Source organism: Corylus avellana, chromosome 5, assembly GCF_965113065.1.
Source record: "Corylus avellana chromosome 5, dhCorAvel1.hap1.2, whole genome shotgun sequence".
Taxonomy (NCBI): Eukaryota; Viridiplantae; Streptophyta; class Magnoliopsida; order Fagales; family Betulaceae; genus Corylus; species Corylus avellana.
In genome coordinates, this window is record NC_142494.1 from 9,382,332 (window position 1) to 9,400,001 (window position 17,670).

General features: G+C 36.8%; 1 protein-coding gene across 1 annotated transcript; it reads right to left on the bottom strand.

Moving 5' to 3' along the window:
* Positions 1-4,246: 4,246 nt before the first annotated feature.
* LOC132181008 (F-box/kelch-repeat protein At3g06240) lies at positions 4,247-8,011 on the bottom strand. The gene is made up of 2 exons (XM_059594046.2): positions 6,328-8,011; positions 4,247-4,768 (listed from the first exon to the last, which is right to left on the bottom strand). The coding sequence occupies exons 1-2, from the start codon at positions 7,707-7,709 to the stop codon at positions 4,765-4,767; spliced, it is 1,386 nt and encodes a 461-aa protein (XP_059450029.2). The 5' UTR covers positions 7,710-8,011; the 3' UTR covers positions 4,247-4,764.
* Positions 8,012-17,670: the final 9,659 nt, after the last annotated feature.

Here is a 17,670-nt window from a genome sequence, read left to right on the forward strand (position 1 = left end):
TGGAAGCAAGAGCGGCACTGATCACTGAGCTGAAGAGAAGAAGGGCAGTATTTTCCTTCACCAAAAAATAAAACAATAAAGGATATTTTAGTCCTTCAATATTCCTTCCGGTACAAGTTTTGTTGGGTTCTTGAGCGTGCGTGGCAAAGTAAGCAGAAAAAGAATAAAGAAAAAAAATTAACAACTTTTCTACCCTAAAGAACTCTAATCTTCTCCCACTTTTTTTTCAAGAAAATTTCTTCTTCCTCCACAGCCCACCTTCAAATCATATTTTCTTCCCTAAACCCCTTTTATTTTTCATTTTGTCACACACCCACAAAACATTTCTCTATTGACCTCTCTCTCCTCCGCGAGCAGATATCAGTGCAGTGCAAATTCTCTCATCCACCGTTTTCAAGGTCAGCTAATGCACATTTTTCTCATCAAACTCTGTTATTGTTCATTCATTATACTGTATTTGGCTATATTTTGTTCATGAATTTGCCAATTTGAACAATTCTAAAACAATCCTATTTAAGCCTTATTTATAATAGTATAATTAGTATTGTTTGGCGTGCTATCATTTCTACAAAAAAAGAAAGCTCTTTTTCCAAGTTAACACAGAAGTATAATTAATAAAACAATTAAGTAAATTTTTTAATTAATTAGTATATATATATATATATATATATATATATATATATATTGTTCATTATTAATAAAATAATTAACAATATATAATTAATAAGTCATCTACTAATTAATGAAAAAATTTACTTAATTGTTTAGTAATTATACTTCCGTGTTAACTTGTAAAAAGAGCTTTTTTTTGTAGAAATGATAGCACGCCAAACAATACTAATTACACTATTATGAATAAGGCTTAAATATGATTGTTTCAGAATTGTTCAAATTGGCAAATTCAGGAACAAAAAATAGCCAAATACAGTATAATGAATGAACAATAACAAAGTTTGATGAGAGAAATGGGCATTGGCTGACCTTGAAAACGGTGGATGAGAGAATTTGCACTGCACTGATACCCGCTTACGGAGGAGAGAGGGGTCAATAGAGAAATGCTTTGTGGGTGTGTGACAAAATGGAAAATAGAAGGGGTTTGGGGAAGAAAATATGATTTGAAGGTGGGCTGCGTATAGAGGAAGAAGAAATTTTCTTGAAAAAAAAAGTAGGAGAAGATACGAGTTCTTTGCAGCAGAAAAGTTGTTAATTTTTTTTCTTTTTTGTTGAAAGACGAAGTGAAGTTAGTGAGGCTGTACATGGTTAGGTTATTTGTCCATTAGTTACTTGTTGGGGTGTGTGACAGTGTGAATGATTTGAGTTTTTATTGAAAACTGCGTAGACTTTTGTGCATCTGAGAACGGTACTATAGCTGGAACAGTACCGTTCCAGCCTTTAGGCAAACCGGGCCACATTGTCAAGCAAGGCATCGAAAAGCTTAGAAAACAAATTCCTCTCTGAGTTTCGTTGATCATGCTCTTCTTGTTACCCACAAAAACCCTTTCAATTACTATCACTCCAAACACTCAATAATTACCACAATGACATGTAGATATTTCTATCTAAAATAACTAACCAAGAGTCTTTTTTTTTTTTTTAAATACACTTTACATCCGATTATCTATTATTTTTCTGTACCATTTAAATATTAATTCTTTCCTAAAGAACGTGTTACGTTATGTTTAGTCTTCATTGTAAGAAGTTTTATTTGATTGTTTCAATATAAGTCAAACTTGATGCACATTATAACTTGCTCACACATTTTGCTGGCATAAAGGAACAAAATACAAGTAATTCAAAAGAATGAAGGAACAGTTAAAATCACAATACGATAGGTTGCATTAACCATAGCATTTGACAAGAAATCAGTTGAGTAAGTTTTAGAAATTGACGTTTTAATCCATTATTGAACAAACAAAAGAGAAACAAACACTCTCACATTTATATTAAGAGTCTATTTGAGATTGCGTTTGAAAAATTGAGCTTTTAATTCAAAAAGAGCTTTTAAGCAAAAACTTCATTTTGAAGCTTTTGTCAAAAATATTTTTTTGGTCATTTTTAGGCTTTTTAGATCTTTAAAAGCGCTTTTAATTTTGTTATCAAACGGATACTTTTTTCTTTAAACGAACTTTTTGAGTATTAAAAGCAGTTTTAGGCATATCAAACGTAATCCCAAACAGACCCTAAGATCCAAACTCCTAAGCCTAATCCTTGGAAATTATCATAGATTTCCTTTCCATGTCTTCGATACAGCAAGAGGAACATTTGTAAATGGACCTAAAGAGTTACCTCAATAGCAAACTAAGAAAGTAAATTTAGAATGAAATCTTGAAAGAGTAAATCTTGAAGAAACAGGAGAGGACACCAGCTATTTATGATTCAATAATTCAGATTCCAGAGGCCATATAACAGCAGGAAAATTGAATATTGTATAAACTATCTCCTGTCTCCATGTGAGAGAATAGAGCTAAGATCTAAGTGGAAAAGGAGTTTCTAGGAATATTATGCAAGGCAACATCACAAGCCTGCAATCCAAACATATTTTTGACTTGAGTATATAGCTAAGTAGATCCCACAGCACTGGTGAAAATAAGTTGCTGCAAGCAGTATGGCAAGATGAAATTCCACAGCTAGTATATTGAGATTGGTTTTTATGTTGGAATACAATAATGAAATTCAAGGTCGATGGAATGGCATCACAAAGCACATGACAGTAATCAACACTAAATCTCAAACCTGACAGGCCAATTCACATAGACAACCAAAGAAGTATTTTGCATACAAAACATCAATTATGTAAGAAAAGATTCAAGACAGCTTGTTGGCTCATAATGTGGTCTTCAACATAGATGGTAGAACAGGTAGATTTCAGTATGAAAAATTATAAACTCATTATCTCCATATCACACCCTACACGTAGGTTTTCAGAGCTTGCCAAAGAGAAGAGTGGGCATTTCCTGGACAACAAGGCCTCTAAACTTGATGAAACAAATAAGGGTAAATGTGCCTTTTTTATAAGCTATCCTGAAAATTCTCCCTTTTCTTAGTGGCAACATATTTTTTGCGAGAGCCATTACAAGTGGTAAATAATCAAAGTTCATTAACAAGAAGGTTATAGAAAGAAAGCGGCCTAGCTAGAATTGTCAACCAACACATGCAGAGAACAAAGGACTAAGCAGTTCAGTGTCAAATGGTAAAGTTGAAATGAATTACATGTGTAATCTAGTCTTGTCTTGAGTTGAAAAGATTTCTAAAGAAGGGCGGGCTTATTAGCAGAAAATCAGAGTACTCAAGTATCACCACAATCTAAGCAGCTCACCTCGGAATAGCACAGACAATGAAGGCATTTTCCAATTTATATATAACTTTCTCCTTATCTACCAAAGCATAGCCTTTTAAATAAGTTACAGAACTTAAAATTCTTAAGAAAGAAATCTGAGCAAACTCAAGGTTCAATTGCCACATAAAGCCAAACTTTTTCACAAAGTTCAAACTAAAATGCCTTCGTTGAAAAGTAAAAACAACTAAAATCGGCAAGCCGTTGGTGTTGTTGAGCCCCATACTGAATAATCTTGATTATAATCTAAGCTCCAAAAGTAAAATCAATGTTTGGCTTCCAAGGTAAATAAGGGAAAAGAAAGGGGAAAAAAAAAGTTTATGTTTCAAACACATCCGCTATTTCTCTTGGAAACATAGCAGGCCATTACCTATAACTTTTTTGATTAAGTAGCAAGTTGTTACCTAAAAAATCAAGTTAGAATAGTCATCCCACGAAATTAGAAAAAAGAAAAAAAAGAAAAAAAGAGGTTTCTCACACAATGGTAGTGCAATAGGGATAGGCGCCATCCATATCGCGATAGAAACAGACACAACTCAATAAACACAACATATATAAACACTCAGATTTGCTCAAACAGTGCCAAAACTGAACCAAATCCCAAACCCCAAAAGGATAGATTTTTATAATGAAATCAATATAAAAAAAATGGCTAAGCCATTGGGAGTGTTCTTACTCCTTAAGACCATTCCTAGTTAACTAACTAGTTTTTAACTAAAATCTGACTAGAAAACTCATTTTTTCTAGTTTAGCTAGCAACTTTTCAAAAATACCCCACAATAGACTCTTTAAATCTCTCTCTACTCCATTTAAATATTCTCTTTATTCCCATGGTAGTTGGATGGTTTATTCTTATGGAGAATAGCCTTATGAGACATTCATTTCAGAGGACAGAGCAACAATCTAATAGCAAGAAAATCTAATAACAGAGCAACAAGTTCAAATCTAATAGCCTCCAAAATTTCACAAAACAACTGACTGGTCATCATATAACACAGCCAGAAGCAAATAAAATAAAATATGAGCTTAAAAACAACGCTGACAGCCCCTATAGGATCATCCAAAGCCGTAACTGGTTGGACGTTTTGCTTGAAAATACTGCTCACCAGGAAGTAAGAATCCTCCTCAGCAAAAGATTGATCATCATCCTCATCTTTGGCTGGAGCTCTTCCCTGTGGATCTGGAACACTGCCATGCCCTACACACTTTTATTGTCACTTGGGTAATCAATTTCATGAGCTAGAAGCCATGCCTCATCCTCAATAGGTTGTCTCATATATCCAACATCATCATCAGAGTCCCAATACTCATTTGGATAGTCAACAGATTCACTTAATCCATCACAGACACTGGCAAAACCAGATCAGATGTATCCTCTGCAATTCCCCCGACTTACAGATAGTCAACTACTCTTGCAATCCTTTTTCTTTTCACCTGATCGTTAATTCAAAAGCGGTTTGATCACCCAAAACATACAAAATCGGAAATAAGTTAATCATAAAACCATTTACAAATCCTCATTTATCATAAAGAATTTTTTTTGATAAGTAATAATCAATCTTATTAAAAGCGTAAAAGCGCCCCAAAGTACATTGGGAGAATTGAGAAACAAAAAGAATGATCATAAATGTAAACTGAGTGATTCAAAAGTCCTTGATAAAACCGAAAATTGGGGTCTGTTCCAGATAAATCAATTGCTCTTGGAGCTAAGTGATCAAGCATACTTGCTTTACACAATGCAGCCACAAACAATAAATAACAATACAAGGTTTCAACCACAACAGATACCAATGAGTGGGAAAAAGAAATGCATCCACCACGTTGGGGAATTTAACCCAAAAGAAACTTGTTGAAAGATTAGCCTAACAGATTTCATGTGATATAACATATGCACACAAGAAGCACATAACAGATTTCATGTGACCACCAAGTAAAATTTGCACACCGATATGCTCACATAACATCCTTACAACGAAGCTTTTGTCTACAAAGTCCAGAATGACCCTAATACAAAGAAAACTGGGTCTTATATACTACTTGACTCACCGATATTCTAACCACTACCACTTATCTCGTTACAGCAGTTACAAAGAGAAACTTTATCAGTTAGAAAAAAAAAAAAAAAAAAAAGCCCATTAAAACTGAACAAGCCTTAGATCACCATTAGACCAGTTACACATAGCATGCTCTCCAAACCTCTCTTTGGTTCAATGGAGATAGTGTTTAACAGAGGGAGATGCAGAGAAAGGCAGCGAGAAAACCAAGGCCAAAAACAAAGGCAGTAAGATAGTAGGATAGTGATAAGATTAATACAAAAATACCATTAAGGTTTTGCATTCTAACAAATATCCATCCCCTATTGTTTTTCCCTGCAAATTATTTAAAAGAAACAGCTGTCTCTACTGGCATCCGCTTACTCTTATCAATCTGATTGAACTTTGGGATTTGATATAACTCCAGGATATTTGCTGGGTGAGTGCATGAATTCTAAAAATTCACTCATGGATTAGTCATCCTTCTTTGCTGACAGATTATGGCATAAGGATTTCATTTGTAAATCCACAAATTATTTACATCTTGGCTGTTTCTCTTGGAAACATGGCAGGTCCTTACCTATAACTTTTTTGATAAGCAGTAGGTTGTTACCTATAACATAATGTTTATTCATCCCAGAAGGCTTCTCACTTTGAAATTTCAGCAATAATAAAATAGTGCAATGGTAGTGCCCTAGGGATAGACATCATAGACAGCGTCCATATGGCTATAGAAAGGGTATGAGAGTCCTCTTCCTAAGCTCTAATAGCAAGCTTTTCAATCTAAAAGGAATGAATCTCACAGTTGTTCAACAAATTTTCCATACGGACTTCAATCAATTCAACGCACCAAAGATGAAGAGGCATGCTTTCTAAGCATAGTGCATAATTTCCTGACCTATGTGAAAGACTAGAAATTTTAACTGTCAAACATTAAGCCATCTGAATGGACACCTTTACCTGCTTTTTTTTCTGAGCTTACTACCACAAGACGAATTCCCCTGTCTCCCCAGCACTTGGTCAGTTAAATTCAATAGAACAAGGCTCTCCACATATGTATCCAAATAAATCTCCTCCAGGCCTCGAATGGGAGGATTCTCCAAATATCCTCGGCTAGTAGGTCCGCTAGAAAACAACCTGTCAGCCTTTTGCACTAGAACTTCACCAGTCTTTGTAAAGCCAATCACCCTGCTAAATGGCCAAAAGCAAACATCAAACAGCTTAGTCCAAGATTCCGTTACTCCATACTCTTTCATCACCCACACGGAATTATATGACACGCTACGATAGTAGTCACAAGGGACAAGCGCAAGCAACCCATCAACTAGCGCCACAGTAACGTCCAAGCGTTGCAGCCGTTGTAAGCTCTTAGGCATACCCACTTCACCGAAGGCCTCATCCTTCAAATTAAACGACACGATCACATTGCAATAGGCGCCCTGTTTCCGTGGATGGTGTGGAGTGTGGGCGTACCAGTGAAGTGCCCCATTCACGAAAACCGATGGGGACCAATTCCTTATGACGTAGGGAGGACCGGGGGCCGTAACAGAGCGCCATATGCCGGTTCGAAGCGTATAAATCTCAACCAGAGGTGGAACAGTTATGAAACTAGAATACTCAGTGTCTGGGAGATACACGAGCCTCACGAATTTGTAATCATCAGTGGTGGGATCATACCCAAACCCAACAGAGTGGTCTAACGAACCGTGAAATCCAATATTAGGCTTGGGAAGAGATATGGCTTTTTGAATGGATGGGTTCCAGAGAACGCACAAGCCACTTTCGTTATTGAAAGTCATATTGGCAAGACAAAGTAGGCCGTTAGATGAACCAACTAAGAGCAACTCAAATTCATCGTTAGATGTATCATGCAATTGTATGCGATCTGATGGGTTTGCAAAGAAATCACCCTTCTGTTCTATTTCTTGATTTGATGGGTACAACAGGAGGGTGTGAAAGGTGTAGTTATGGGTGACGTAAAGGCAGGGCTGGTGTTGGGAGTTGGAAAGAGAGCGATTGAGGTGGGTGGAGATGAAGTGGGGGCTGGAGATTAGAGAGCACCATGCCTTTGAAACGCACCTGAATTTCATGAGTAACTTCACCGGCAGTCGTGAGAGGATGTCGACGACAACCTCGTGTGGGAGACAGTCCGACATCGTGCAGCAATGGAAGCGAGAGCGCCACTCACTCACTGAGCTGAAGAGAAGAAGGAACGAAAAAGAAGAAAGGAAGATTTGTATTTTCCTTCGGCAACAAAACAAATTATAATAATAATAAATAAAGGATATTTTAGTCCTTCCCCAATATTCTTTCCGGTGCAAGTTTTGTTGGGTTCTTGTCATCTTGAGCGTGCATGGCCAAAACAAGGCGAATTTTTTTCTCTTTCAAAGGGGCAGACTTAAGACTTAAGAGGACCGAGTGGTCTGGGGAAATTTTTTCTCTTTCAAAGGGGCAGACTTACTGAAAAATCGCGGTTCTCTCTCTTACTTTTGTTTTTTGTTTTTTTCGTTTTCTCTCCGTACTGTATTTTTGAAAATTTTTAGTATTTTCTTTTGGGGGAGAAGAGGGGATGTTGCAAGTCTTCTTGTAGTAATGTACATTAACCAAATTAAAATATCAGAAAACATTGCAAATAAAGTGACAAATTGAGAGATAAATAGGGTGAAAAGGCGGGCGGTATTTAACTGCCCTAATCGCCAACCTTCCTAACCGCTAAGCCTTAAAAGCAGTTAGTAAAAAACCGTTAACCGCTATCCGCTATTGCCTTAATAATAATAATAATACTTATAAGTTGATTAATTGACCATTAAATCACAATTTAAGTATTAATGTATTATCACTATAATTTATATGATTATATCATATGATCATTAAATCTTATGATTATATAATAATAAATTATACATATATAATATTACATAAGTCATAAGTATATAAGTTCATACTGATACAATAATTAAGTACCTAGAGACTTAGTTCCAATGTATGTTATAAACTTATAAGTCCATAATCATATAATTATATAATAACAAACTTATAAGTACCTAGAGCCTAGCATTTTTCATGTTATAAATTATAATTATGCATATATGATATAGCGGATACAAGTAGGGGTGGGGCAAGGTCGCCCGCCCCTGCAAAAATCCTGGAAAAAAAAAAAAATTACACCCCAAATTTTTGAGGTTTTTTTAAGCCCTCTTCCTCTTTCAACCCCTACTATTTTTCTTTCTTCTTATTCATCTTTCTTCATTTGCTCAGAGAAAATAAAAAGAAAAGAAATATATAGCAGATCTTGAATGGAAATTCTGATTCTGATTTTCTTTTCTTCTTCTTCTTCTTCTTTTGGTTGGCTTCTCTCTTCTTCAATTGATTATTCTCAGACTTGCATTTGATTCAGTACTCTCTCAATACATTTTCTAGATGTGAGTTTGAAGAAAAAATGTGAAAGGCTTTTGTTTAAATGTGCGAAATAGAAAATAAGGAGAAGATGCTGATAGGCGTGGGTCTCAAAGGTGATAGCTGGCGCATGTCAGTCCCAAAGCTATAACTAATTTGTTACGGTTCTCACATGAGTAGTCTCTATGTAGTGCTATATATTTACTTTTGGGAAAAATATAAAAAAGCCTCCCAAACTACCAGCCGTTTTCGATTTAGCCCCTTAATGTTTCAAAAGTGATAAAGTAACCCCCAAACTACCAGACTATTGCATTTTGGCTACTCCGTTAGTCAAAACCGTTAGTTTGGACGAAAACTGAAAGACGACGTTGTTTCGTTGGGGGGCTACTTTATCACTTTCTGAACATTAGGGGGCTAAAATGAAAACAGCTGGTAGTTTGAGGGGCTTTTTTATATTTTTCTCAATTTTTTTTTTTCATAAAAGGGCATTGTAGTAACTTACCCATAGCAAAACGACGTTTTGCAGTTTCCGTCCAAACTGACGGTTTTGACTAACGGAGTGGCCAAAATGCAATAGTTTGGTAGTTTGGGGGCTACTTTATCACTTTTGGAATATTAGGGGGCTAAATCGAAAATGGCTGGTAGTTTGGAGAGCTTTTTTATATTTTTCCCTTTACTTTTTAAGTCTTATTTTAATTTGAGTAATAAGCTGGAAATCAACCCTTAAGGTATATCCTTTCTAGGAGAGTCCAGGTCTTGTAAGGATTTATGAGGTATTTCCATGTAAGGAGCCTCACGTTTCCTAGTCCTAGTATGGGTAGGATTATTATTCCTAACCCTAGTTTGAGTTGGTTGTAACTCCTATTTAAGGAGTAGTTTGCAATAAGAAAGGCAGAGAATATTTTAGCAAAATTGACCCTTTGTGTTGTGAGGTCTTGGGGTCTCTTTAACGATCCCTACTTTCCTATTTCCAGCAACCATAGGTAGGAAACACAGGACTCCTCCTGATCTCCTACGTGCCCAAGGTCCAGTTACGAGGTCCCTTACTCAGGCTCGTAACAACTTGGTATCAAAGCCAACCATGACTGCATCATCGTCATCAACAGCCGAGCAACAACTGAAATGTTTGGAGAGCAGACTTGAAGCTGATAGGCAGGAGATGCTAGCCAGACGCGAGGCTGACAGGCAGGAGATGCAGGAACTATTTGCAGCTATGAACTCAAGGTTTGATCAGATGAGCGAGGAACGACGGACGAACACCGGGAGCGGATCTGTTAACCGCGGAGGAGGACCACGAATGGCTCGAACTGGTTTTGGAACGGGTGGATTCACGGCACCCAAGGTGGCTAAGATTGATTTTCCATGTTATGGGGGGAGCAGGGATCCGACAAGTTGGATTCATAGAGTTGAGCAATTCTTTGAATTCTACGGCATGTATGAGGAGGAGAAGTTACCCTTAACCGCCTATCACCTTGACGGCGATACCTAGCTGTGGTACCAATTGTTCAAAGAGGGTGAGACACACGGAGTTACTTAGGGAGGCTTGAAATTAAGAAGGCCTCGACGCTAGGTACAGCCCAACCATGCTTGAGGATTTCTTTGGTGATCTGTCTAAACTCAAACAAGAAGGATCGGTGTGAGATTACCAAGCACAATTTGAAAGATTGCTAAGCCGGGTTGGGCGACTTTCCATAGAACACCAATTGGGGTGTTTTATCAGTGGGTTGAAGGACACCATTCGGCCAGAGGTTCAAGCAAGCCGCCCCATGAGTTTGACTACAGCAATAGGTTTGGCACGTCTGTATCAAGCCAAACACCAAGCCCAATGATGCAGCCCAGCGCAGGAGACCAAAGAAACACCTAATCTGCTGCCTATGCCATCACCAACACTGACTAGGCAAAAGAATCCTCACATCCGGAAGCTCTCTGCAGATGGAGATAAAGGGGATTATGTTTCAATTGTGATGAGAAATTCATACCTGGCCATAGGTGTGCCAAATTATTTTGGTTAGAATTGAAAGACGATGATGGAGGAGCGTTCATCAGGGAAAACAGAGATGACGACCCAGAAATTCATGAGGAGGAGAAAGTCGCAATCTCCCTACATGCTATCTCTGGAACCCAGGGACCACGCACCATGCGAGTAAGAGGGGATTTGGGTTGCTGTAAGATTGTGCTGCTCATGGACAGTGGGAGCACGCATAATTTCATTAGCCCTGTAGCAGCTGGTAGGATGGGCATCACACTAGTACCAGGCAGAAAGATGAAGGTGGTTGTGGCCAACAGAGAAACTCTTTTTAGTGGAGGGGTCTGCAAGGGGGTTATCATCTGATTGGGGGGATACTCCTTCACAGTAGATTTCTATGTGTTGGAGATTGAGGGATGTGAGGCAGTACTAGGAGCTTGTTGGTTGCAGAAGCTAGGGCCAATTCTATGGGATTTCTCTAGTTTGTGGATGAGTTTCATCTGGCAGGGAGAGAGGGTAATGCTGCAAAGGATACTAGCACCTAAGGATAAGATGGTGGATGGGGCCAAAGTATTAAAGCTATTACGTGGCTGCCCAAGAGGGGCAATACTACAAATCAAGGTTGTCCAGCTAGGGGAACGAGGGCCTAAGGAAGAAGAAGTGGAACCTCATATCCAAGTTTTATTGGATCGGTATGAACTCCTATTTCAAGAACCCAAGGTCATACCACCAACCCGGGCCCATGACCATAAGATTCCAATTTTGCCTAGCAAAGGCCCAGTCTCAGTATGACCTTATCGATACCCCTTTTATCAGAAAAACGAAATTGAACAACAAGTCTCAACCTTGTTAAAATCAAGGGTTATAAGGACAAGCACAAGCCCATATTCATCGCCAGTACTACTCGTAAAGAAGCATGACGGATCATGGAGGATGTGTATTGATTACCGTGCTTTAAATCAAATCACAGTAAAGGACAAATTCCCTATTCCTGTGATTGATGAGCTGTTAGATGAATTATAAGGGGCTAAGGTTTTCTTTAAATTGGACTTGCATTCAGGTTACCACCAGATTTTTTAGATGAATTGCAAGGGGCTAAGGTTTTCTCTAAATTGGACTTGCATTCGGGTTACCACCAGATTCAAGTTAGTCCACCGGACATTGAGAAGACAACATTTCGAACACACCATGGGCATTACGGGTTCTTAGTGATGCCATTCGGCTTGTCAAACGCACCTTCTACCTTTTAAGCTCTCATGAATTATATTTTTCAAAAGGTATTCCGGAAATTTGTTTTAGTTTTCTTTGAAGATATTTTGATTTACAGTAAAAATTGGGAAGAACACTTGAAGCACGTGGCTCATGTTTTTGACATATTATTGGGTCATTAATTATTTGTAAGAAGGGATAAGTGCCAATTTGGCAAGACAGAGGTCAGTTACTTGGGCCACATCATCTCCACCCATAGGGTAGCTATGGACCCCGGGAAAATTGAATCCATCACGGCTTGGCCCAAGCCTAATATCCTCAAGGAATTGAGAGGATTTTTAGGCCTAACAGGATATTATCGCAAATTCATTCAAGGTTATGGTGCAATTGCCAAGCCCTTGACAGAGCTACTTAAAAAGAATGCTTTTGGGTTGTCAATTCAAGCTAAAAGGTCCTTTTTAGAATTAAAGCTGGCTATGACTCAAGCCCCAGTTTTGGCGCTACCTGATTTTTCCTTTATAGTTGAATGTGATGCTTCGGGATCTGGCATTGGGGCAGTGTTATTGCAAGACAATAGGCCCATAGCTTATTTTAGTAAGGCACTCAAGGGACATGAAATAGGCCTTTCTACTTATGAAAAGGAAATGATGGCCTTGGTGGTGGCTGTGCAAAGGTGGAGACCTTACTTATTGGGCTCAAGGTTTACTATTCGCACTGATCAGAAGAGTTTCAAATTCCTCATGAATCAAACTATATCAACTAATGCTCAACAAAGGTGGTTGGTGAAGTTGTTAGGGTATGACTATGAAATTGAGAACAAGCGGGGAAAAGAAAATTCAGCTGTAGATGCTCTTTCTAGAGTGGAAGGACCAAAGACCCTAATGGCTATCTCTCATCCGATACCGCAATGGTTAGATCCCATCCAAGAGGAAATACGAAATAATTCAGACCTGCAAGCTCTAGTCTTAAGAATCCATGAAGGAGAAGTAGTAGGCCCATGGCAATTCAAGGAGAGCCTAATTTTCTTCAAGGAGCGGGTATATTTGCCAAGCACTTCTCCCCTTATTCAACCTATTATTGCAGAAGTGAATGGAAGTACACATGAAGGCTTTTTTAAGACCATGCAAAGGCTGAAGGCTGTTTTTTATTGGCCCAAAATGAAGGAGAGGGTCAAACTTTTTATATGCCAATGCGATATATGTCAAAGACATAAAACCGAGACTACTAGTCTTGCAAGGCTCCTACAACCAGTATCCATACCTACGAAGGTTTGGGCTGAGGTTTCTATGGATTTTGTGGATGGTTTACCCAAGTCACATGGGAAAACTACCATTTTGGTGGTCGTAGATCGAATGACAAAATATGGCCATTTTATTCCCATAAGCCACCCTTATACAGCTCCCTAGATTGCGCAGGTTTACTTTGACAATAAGTTACATGGTATGCTGGAGTCCATTGTGTGTGATCGGGACCTAACATTTACAAGCCATTTTTGGATGGAGTTGTTTTCACTTCATGGGACTAAATTCAATTTTAGTTCAGCTTATCACCCACAGACCGATGGGTAGACGGAAGTCCTTAATCGTACAGTAGAAATGTATTTAAGATGTCTCAGTAGTTCCAGGCCTAAGGAATGGGTTACATGGCTTCCATGGGTTGAGTATTGCTATAACACTAGTACTCATTGTATGGCAGACGTCCTCCCACCTTGTTATCCTATGTTAGGGGGACTGCTCAGGTCGAAGTAGTTGAAAAGACATTGGTGGAACGTGATCAATTGCTTAGAGAGGCTAGAGATCGCTTGCTTAAGGCTCAACATCGAATGACACAAATTTATAACAAGCACCACAAGGAGAAGCATTTTGGTGTAGGAGATTTGGTCTATTTGAAGTTGCAACCATATCGTCAATCTTCCATAGAAGGACGCAGCAATGCCAAATTAGCAGCTAAATATTATGGACCTTTCAAGATTCTGAAAAAAATTGGACCTATAGCTTATCTGTTGGACTTACCTAAGGAGTCTAAGTTAGACCCGGTTTTTCACATTTCAGTCCTTAAGCAGTATGTGGGAGTTGCAGACCCTACACCTACCGAGCTTCTCGAAATTCCCAGTTTGCCAGTCCAGCCGCAAGCTATGTTGGAGCAATGACTACGCAAGGGCACGCCTGAAGTATTGGTGCATTGGGTGGGATATTCCCCACCAGATGCTTCTTGGGAGAAGAAGACTGAGTTCCATTCTTGCTTTCCAGACTTCATCCTTGAGGACAAGAAAGTTTTTATGGGGGAAGGAATGTTACGGTCCTCACATGAGTAGTCTATGTTTACTTTTTAAGTTTTATTTTAATTTGAGTAATAAGCTGGAAATTAACCCTTAAGGTATTTCCTTTTTAGGAGAGTCCAGGTCTTGTAAGGATTTATGAGGTATTTCCTTATAAGAAGCCTCACGTTTCCTAGTCCTAGTCTGGGTAGGATTATTATTCCTAACCCTAGTTTGAGTTGGTTGTAACTCCTATTTAAGGAGTAGTTTGCAATAAGAAAGGCAGGAAATATTTTAGCAAAATCGACACTTTGTGTTGTGAGGTCTTGGGTTCTCTAGCGATCCCTATTTTCCTATTTCCAGCAACCATAGGTAGGAAACACAGGACTCCTCCTGATCTCCTACGTGCCCAAGGTCCAGTTATGAGGTCCCTTACTCAGGCTTGTAACAAAATTTCACTCTCTCGAAGTCTCTCATCTCATCTCTCCAGGGGACCAAGACCCACTTTCTTTTTCTTTTCTTTTCTTTTTTATTATTATTTTTTTTTCAACCCACCTCGGTGGCATTTCAGCCACTTAAACCAATCTTCATTCTTATTAGTATGTTCTTGCTCTAGAGAAGATATTAGATGTTAGTGTGAAAGACAATATCTTTAAAATAATTGCATATTGTTGATAGATAATTAAATATTAGAAGTAACTAATTAGAATACAATATTGTGTTTTAAATAAATATTTATATATTCTGGTTTTGGGATAAATCAAAGTAATGCTATAAGTAAGATTTATGTCGTTCTCTTATTTTCAAAAGTATATGGCTTTTAAAATCACTATTAAATTTGGAATAAATCACTATTAATCTTTGATATAATACATCACATTTGGGGATAAAATAGAGATATAGTCTTACGTATAGTGTTACTTGATCAAATAGACAATATTAAAATATAACATTATATTATATTAATTAATTATTAATCCCACTTCCCGCCCCTACAAAAAAAAAAATCATATCTCCGCCACTGCATATATGTATATTGAATAATATAAATGTATAAGATCAATACTTAATCATATGATTCAATGACAATTCAAATACTTAAACAAGTTAATCATATTATTCATGTACAATAATAATATCAAATTAAATAATTGACATTGGATTAAACAATGTGTTACTTATAACCACAATTGAAGTATTAATGTATTATTATTATAATATATATGATTATATCACATGATCAATTGATCTTTAAATTATATGATTATATAATAATAAATTATACATAGATAACATGACATAATTATACAAATTCATAATAATACAATAATTTTTTTTCCTTTTTCTTTTTTTCTATCAGTATACCTTTTTTTTTTTTTTTTTTTTTTTTTTTAACATGTCCGCACAAGAGGGGGGAGGAGGATTCGAACTAGTGACCTTCACCTCATGAGGCATGATCCTAGCCATTGTATTCTTAACAAGTTATGATTTACATTTAAGGCTTTTTTTTTTTTTTAAAAAAAAAAATACAAGTAGATGTAAATTAATGTAAATTTGGGATAAAATATTTTAGATTTTTCAATATGTGCTCTTTTTGGAGCAATTTGGCCCAATGTATATATATATATAAAAGCCTAAAACTGAAAATTGGCCCAAAGGCCCAACTTTTAAAAAAATTTTATAGTGGTAGGTTATATATTTACTAACTGCTAACTATTATTTGCTAACCGCCTAGCGGATGTAGTTAGTAAAATTTAGTAACCGCTTAGGCGGTTACGGTTAGCAATTATTGGCAATAACCGCAATCGCCTTTTCACCCTTACAGATAAGTGTAGTTTGTCATTATAAGAGCATTCACTATGGAAGAGCCAAATGTTACTTTTATCTAAAAAATGATTCTTCAAATGTTTAAAAAACCCCTTACATTGGATTAACAAAAAAAAAAAAAAAAAAAAAAATGTAAAATAGATATTTGATTGGAAGAGCTAAAAAAAAAAAAAAAAAAAAAAAAACTAAATGTAGCAGCACTTTTCAAGGGGGTCATTTTATTTTTATTGTTTCCCTCATTTGTTTTTTCTTTTTTCCCAAATCTTTTTCTTCTTTTTCTTTCGAGCATGTTCTCTTTTTTCCAAAACTTTTCTCATTTTTCCTCTCACATATTCTCTTTTTCCCAAAACTTTTCTCACTTTGAATCATATTTAAATAATATAGATAAAAATATAGCTAATCGGATGTAAGATACCTTTAAAAATTCATTAATTAAACTAAATAAAGTGCGTTTTGAGAAGCTATTTTGCATAAAAATTTGGCTTCTCCTTTGTGAATGCTCTAAGTAGGGTTAAATACTATTTTGCCTCCTAGGATTTCAACACTTTATTTATTTTTTTTTTTTCCTTAGAGTTTCATTTTTATCACAGGAGGTACCTGTGGTTTTCATAAAGACCAAGATGTTACCTCCGTCAAAATTTTGTCAAAAACTTAACGGGACGCCACGTCAGCACCAATCAAATATCGTCACGTGTCATATAATTAATTTTTTTTTAAAATAAAAAATTATTTATATTTTTTTTATTAAAAAAAAAGAAAAAAAAATTTTGGGGTGGCTACTCGGCCATTTGGGGGGCCATTTGGCCATGGGGGTGGCCAGCATCTGGCCGGTTTGGGGTGGCGAGCCACCCCCGGCCAAATGAGGGTGGCCCGGAGGGGTGGCCGAAACCACCCCTTAGTGGAAGAGCAGTGAGACCCTGGTGCACCTGCCCTGTGCATTATATGACACATGACGACATTTGATTGGTGCTGTCATGGCGTTCCATTAAGTTTTAGACGAAATTTTAACAGAAGTACCATTTTAGTCTTTATGAAAAACTAAGATGGTACCTCCTGTGATAAAAATGAAACCATAAAAAAAAAAAATAGTGTTGAAACCCTAGGGGCAATAGAGTATTTAACCCTTATAAGTAACAAGGGGGGACATACTTCTTGTAATATGTTTTGAAATCCACAAAAGAAACAAGTTATATATATATATATATATATATATATATATATATATATTGAAGGAAAATCAATATTGAAGGAAAATCAACCATATTTACTTACTTGGCCAAGTTATGCACTTCTTATCTTATGTAGAAAACAATGATGCCCGAAAAAAAATATGCAACTGGTTTTCTAAGCATCGAAAAGCTTAGAAAACCAATTTCGTTATAGTTGGAAAGGTGCATGATGGTTGATTCTTCTTTGAATTTTGTCGATCATCTTCTTCTTGTTACCCACAAAAACCATTTCAATTACTATCACACCGTACACTCTATAATTACAACAATGACCTGTGGATAATTCTATCTAAAATAACTAACCAAAAGACCTTTTTAACTAAAACTTTTAAAATACACCTTACATCCGATTATCTATTATTTTTCTATACCATTTAAATATTAATTATTTTCTAAAAAATATAATATGTTATGTTAGT

Coding starts and splice junctions, on each gene's coding strand:
- LOC132181008 (XM_059594046.2), bottom strand. CDS start 7,709: ATGACAAGAACCCAACAAAACTTGCACCGGAAAGAATATTGGGGAAGG.